Below are 4,917 nucleotides of genomic sequence, written 5' to 3' on the forward strand. Positions count from 1 at the left end.
GGTACAAACAGTACTGCAGTTCGTCTTGATTTCATTCCATACCGTCTAGGATTTTTAAAATAAAACACGCACAATGACCTCATTGCACTTGAAGAAGCTCTGGCCCGTTTCAAATATAATCTACACAGAATATTTTCTTCAAGAAAAAGATCCCACATATTTCTTTTCATTCATCAAGAGCTAAAATCAAGCCATTCATAAAGGTTAGTACACGCTTATTTAAAGGCGTTATTATTGTTGCAAGCAAGGGCGTCAATCACTCCTTGCCTTGCCTCCTAGGCAATGCAATTAGTACTAAATACGCGCAATTTAAACGGAAATCAGAAAATTATTTGCCTTAACAGCTGCTACATCAGCGGTGGACTCCCTCCTATTTAAACGCTCCCTCCCTCTCACCATTCCACCAACTTCTCCAAACCCCTCATCTCCCACACCACCCCAAGCAGCCATGGTGCTCACCATGACCACCGGCCATGAGGACTCGCTCCTCCTGCTCCTCCTCCCGACAACCTCCCCACTCCCGCCCCTCGTCGCGGCCCTCTTCCTGGCTGCCCTGCTCCTGTGGCTCTCCCCCGGCGGGCCAGCGTGGGCGCTCTCCCGCTGCCGCCGCCCGCCGTCCGGCCCTCCGGGCGTGGTCACCGCGCTCTCCAGCCCCGTGGCGCACCTCACGCTGGCGGCGCTGTCCCGCGCCGTCGACGGCGGCGCGGCATTGATGGCCTTCTCGGTCGGCCTCACGCGGCTCGTGGTGTCCAGCCAGCCGGACACGGCGCGCGAGATCCTCGTCAGCCCGGCGTTCGGCGACCGCCCCGTCAAGGACGCGGCGCGCCACCTGCTCTTCCACCGCGCCATGGGCTTCGCTCCGTCCGGCGACGCGCACTGGCGTGGGCTCCGCCGCCTCGCCGCCGCGCACCTGTTCGGCCCTCGACGCGTGGCCGGGGCCGCGCACCACCGCACCTCCATCGGCGCGACCATGGTCTCCGACGTCGCCGCCGCCATGGTACGCCACGGCGAGGTCTCCCTGAAGCGCGTGCTGCACGCCGCGTCGCTCAACCACATCATGGCCACCGTCTTCGGCAAGCACTACGACGACTTGGCCAGCCAAGAGGGCGCACTGCTGGAGGAGATGGTGACCGAGGGCTACGACCTCCTTGGGACTTTCAACTGGGCCGACCACCTGCCATTGCTCAAGTGGCTCGACCTCCAGGGCGTGCGCCGCCGGTGCAACAGGTTAGTCCAGAAGGTTGAAGAGTTCGTTGGCAAGATCATCCAGGAGCACAGGGCGAGGCGTGCAAATGGAGGGGTCACGGATGAGTTCGTGGGTGACTTCGTGGACGTCCTCCTTGGCCTCGAGGGAGAGGAGAAGATGTCAGATTCCGACATGATCGCTGTTCTTTGGGTAAGATCGACTTTGTATGTGTAAAATGCATGTCCTTTACAATCTTTATTTATCTTCTCTGTTACATGGATACGGAAATGGTTTCATTCAATTTACGCACGTTTTGTCCTGTTGTTTTTTTTTTTGTTGTAACCAGGAAATGATCTTCAGAGGCACCGACACGGTGGCGATCTTGATGGAGTGGATCATGGCGAGGATGGTGCTGCACCCTGACATCCAGGCGAAGGCGCAGGCGGAGCTGGACGCCGTCGTGGGCCGCGGCCGCGGCGTGACCGACGCCGACGTGGCCAACCTCCCCTACATCCAGTGCGTCGTGAAGGAGACCCTGCGGATGCACCCTCCGGGCCCGCTCCTCTCGTGGGCGCGCCTCGCCATCCACGACGCGCACGTCGGCGGCCACCTCGTCCCCGCCGGCACGACGGCGATGGTGAACATGTGGGCCATCGCCCACGACCCCGCCATCTGGGCCGAGCCGGAGGTGTTCCGCCCCGAGCGCTTCCAGGAGGAGGACGTGAGCGTGCTCGGGAGCGACCTCCGCCTGGCCCCCTTTGGCGCCGGCCGCCGCGTCTGCCCGGGCAAGATGCTGGCGCTCGCCACCACCCATCTCTGGATCGCGCAGCTGCTGCACCAGTTCGAGTGGGCCTCCGCGGCCGCCGCCGGCGGCGTGGACCTGTCGGAGCGCCTGAGCATGTCGCTGGAGATGGCGACGCCGCTGGTGTGCAAGGCCGTCCCCAGGTTCCAAGCAGCAGCCTAAGCTGTCGTACGTCATCACCGTCAGGCCCTTCAATTTGTTTGCCCGAGTGTCCGACCTACCTCCATGCTTGGCCGCGTCGTCGTCTTGTTTAGCTGGTGTCTCTACGAACCAATGAAGGAAGCTACGACCAAATGGTCGCCGTGCATGGCGTCGTCAGAGTTTTTCCTTATATTTTCCGTTTGTCCAAGCATTCCTCATCTCTTAAGAATGTGGCATGCTAAGTTTTGTGTGCTAAAATAATTTGGTGCGATCGGCTGGCTCGTGGAAATGAACATGAGCGATAATATTAAGAGTTATTTATATTGGACTTTGAGGAATGTTGAGTACCTTCTCCTGGCTGGGATGAGTGAATTGTAAACTGTGCGGTGTGATCGTGTGCTTGGTCTTTGGTTGCAGGTACACGGGCGTCGAGTGTCGACGGAGAGCTACCGTAGAGGTGCTGTGGCCGATGGACCGTGTGGTGGACGACGGTGAAGGCCAGCCGGGACCGGAGCTCGGGCCTGGCGGTAGCTGTGGCGTCCACTCCTGGATCGAGGGCGCAAGCACCGGTGGATGGCGGGTTTCTTGGTTTGCGCCACAAAACCAAGTTGGCGGACGGCGGTTGAAGACGCCAAGTCGTGGAGGCACGGGCGTCGGTCTCGGGACTGGCAGAGGAACGGGTGTTGACGGCGTCTAGGGCCTCGCTGCGGGCGAGGAGGTGACGGGCGTCGGGCGGCGTCTAGGGCCGTCAGAAGGCCGAGGCGGGAACGGCGTCCAGGGCCACGGCGTGGAGGCGGGAATCTTCCCGCGCGTGGAGTTTTGGCGGTTTTCTCAAAACCGGCCACCTACCTGGGTTTCGCGGACTCTCCAAAACCGCGGACCGGATCTTCATCCCCACGGTGGCATCGCGGAGAAGACTTCGACTCGAAGAAAGAACCTTGGCCGTCGGATGAGTCCTTATATCTTTTTCCGGTTTTGCCCCTACGGGCTTTCTAGTGTCTAGTTAAGTCTAGGGATAGTTTAGTCTTTTAGTTCTAAAGTTAGTGTGCATAAACATCTACTCACACACTCTCTCTTTCTCTCCTCTCTCTGCCTGGCGCCCAGACCAGACCACCTCTCAGGCGTCTCCTCCTCTTCCTCCATATTCCTTCCTTTCTTCTCTAGGATTAGGATTTTAGGGCTATGGATTTTTGAGGCTCTTGTATGAAATTGATCGGGAAAGGAGGCCCTCTCCTCCTTGTGCCCTCAGGGCTTTTGAATTCGTTTCAATTTCATACATCTTGTGCCTTGTTTGGTTGAAATTCGATTTTCCCGTGTCTATTCTTGTGCACGAGATGAGGGGTTGTTTCTTGATGATCACGTGACTCTTTGTAGTGATTCTAATCCATCTAGCCTAGTGCTAAAACCTGCGGAATCACGAGTCCCTTCAATTCGAAGTTTTTGAGTTCTAGAGAAAACCTCGTTCTTGCTCGAGATATCTGCGATTCCTCCCATCTCATGGAGTGATTCGTCGATTCCTTTCGTGGACATGTTCACAAGGTCTTTGTGATCATGTCTGCAAAATTTGAGCTCCTTTGGACTTGATTTGATCCTCCAATCATCGAGGTTTCCAAAGGACGCGGGCTGGAAAAATGTTTCTGGACTCGAACAGAATTCTCCCTATCACCGGATGAACCGACGTGTTTAAACATATGCACGTCGGATCAACCGGTGAATAGGTGTTACGGCTGTTAGGGTTTTTGACGAATTGAACCGACGCTTCTCTGTTGCTCCGGGGCAATAGCGCCGGATCATCCGGTGTATTTGTTTTTGTGACAGCATCTCTGGGTGTTGAACTGTTGCACTGACGAGTTCATTTTGTCCCTCATCGGTTTAACCGGTGAGTGGTTCTGGGTTTTGTCCTATTCTGGGCATCGGTTTAACCGACGAGGTGCTCCATGTGCACGTCGGTTTAACCGGTGTTCACTACGTTGTTTTGCTGTCTCTCTGGACAACTGCACTGATGTTAATTGTCGATTTTGTCGGTTTAATTGGTGCATTGTTTTATCGTGCTGCAGGCTCTGTATCATCGGTTAAACCGACGTACTCAAGTCTTTGTACGTCGGATCAACCGGTGATATATACCGTGCTGAATCTTGTGCTGTTCTTTGCGTTTGCTTTCGCGTTTATTCTCGTTTGTTCCTAGGGTTGTTTTTGTGTTGGTGTAGCTCCTCTATAGCTATTCCACACTTCACCTAAGAATCCAGGGTTGAGTGCGCACTTGGGATTTTAAGCCGTACTCTCTTTGAAGAAAAATTTTAATCGGCTCCCATTCACCCTCCTCTGGTCGCTATTTCGGTCCCTCAGACTTGGTCTCAAACTTTTTTTTTAATATCAAAATCGTCGTCATGCAAGGGCTTCTTGCTCTGAACAGTCACATTTTGTTACCAAGCAGCGACTAAATGGAGTCTTTGCTACCTGCGAGACGAAATGGCATGTGCCTAACAAACTATACTTCTCTTATACTGTGTATTCATGCAACCATGCTACTCTGCCTACCCAGCTCATGCATGTTCATGCTACTCACGCAGTCACGCGTCTCATGCTTGGCAGGAAAAACTGCCCACTACTCATGCATTCTACTGATGCTGCTTATCAGTTTTAGACTTGGTCTCTGCAACGGGCTTGCTTATTTCATCGTCTGAATCCTGAAACCTTTTTTTTTATATGATCTGAATCTCGAGGCATGTGTTCACACGAAGCCAGAGCTCAAGGCATCAGATTCAGACAATCATCTGCGTTAGAAGAA

The 4,917-nt window shown here is 54.6% G+C and overlaps 1 protein-coding gene across 1 annotated transcript; it reads left to right on the forward strand.

The window, feature by feature from the left end:
• Positions 1–445: 445 nt before the first annotated feature.
• On the forward strand, positions 446–2,738 carry LOC120658540 (cytochrome P450 78A5-like). Its single transcript, XM_039936799.1, has 2 exons — positions 446–1,396; positions 1,533–2,738. The coding sequence occupies exons 1-2, from the start codon at positions 449–451 to the stop codon at positions 2,148–2,150; spliced, it is 1,566 nt and encodes a 521-aa protein (XP_039792733.1). The 5' UTR covers positions 446–448; the 3' UTR covers positions 2,151–2,738.
• Positions 2,739–4,917: the final 2,179 nt, after the last annotated feature.

Source organism: Panicum virgatum, chromosome 2N (genome assembly GCF_016808335.1).
Source record: "Panicum virgatum strain AP13 chromosome 2N, P.virgatum_v5, whole genome shotgun sequence".
Taxonomy (NCBI): domain Eukaryota; kingdom Viridiplantae; phylum Streptophyta; class Magnoliopsida; order Poales; family Poaceae; genus Panicum; species Panicum virgatum.

Coding starts and splice junctions, on each gene's coding strand:
- LOC120658540 (XM_039936799.1), top strand. CDS start 449: ATGGTGCTCACCATGACCACCGGCCATGAGGACTCGCTCCTCCTGCTC. Junction 1,397..1,532: donor ACATGATCGCTGTTCTTTGG/GTAAGATCGACT, acceptor TGTTGTAACCAG/GAAATGATCTTCAGAGGCAC.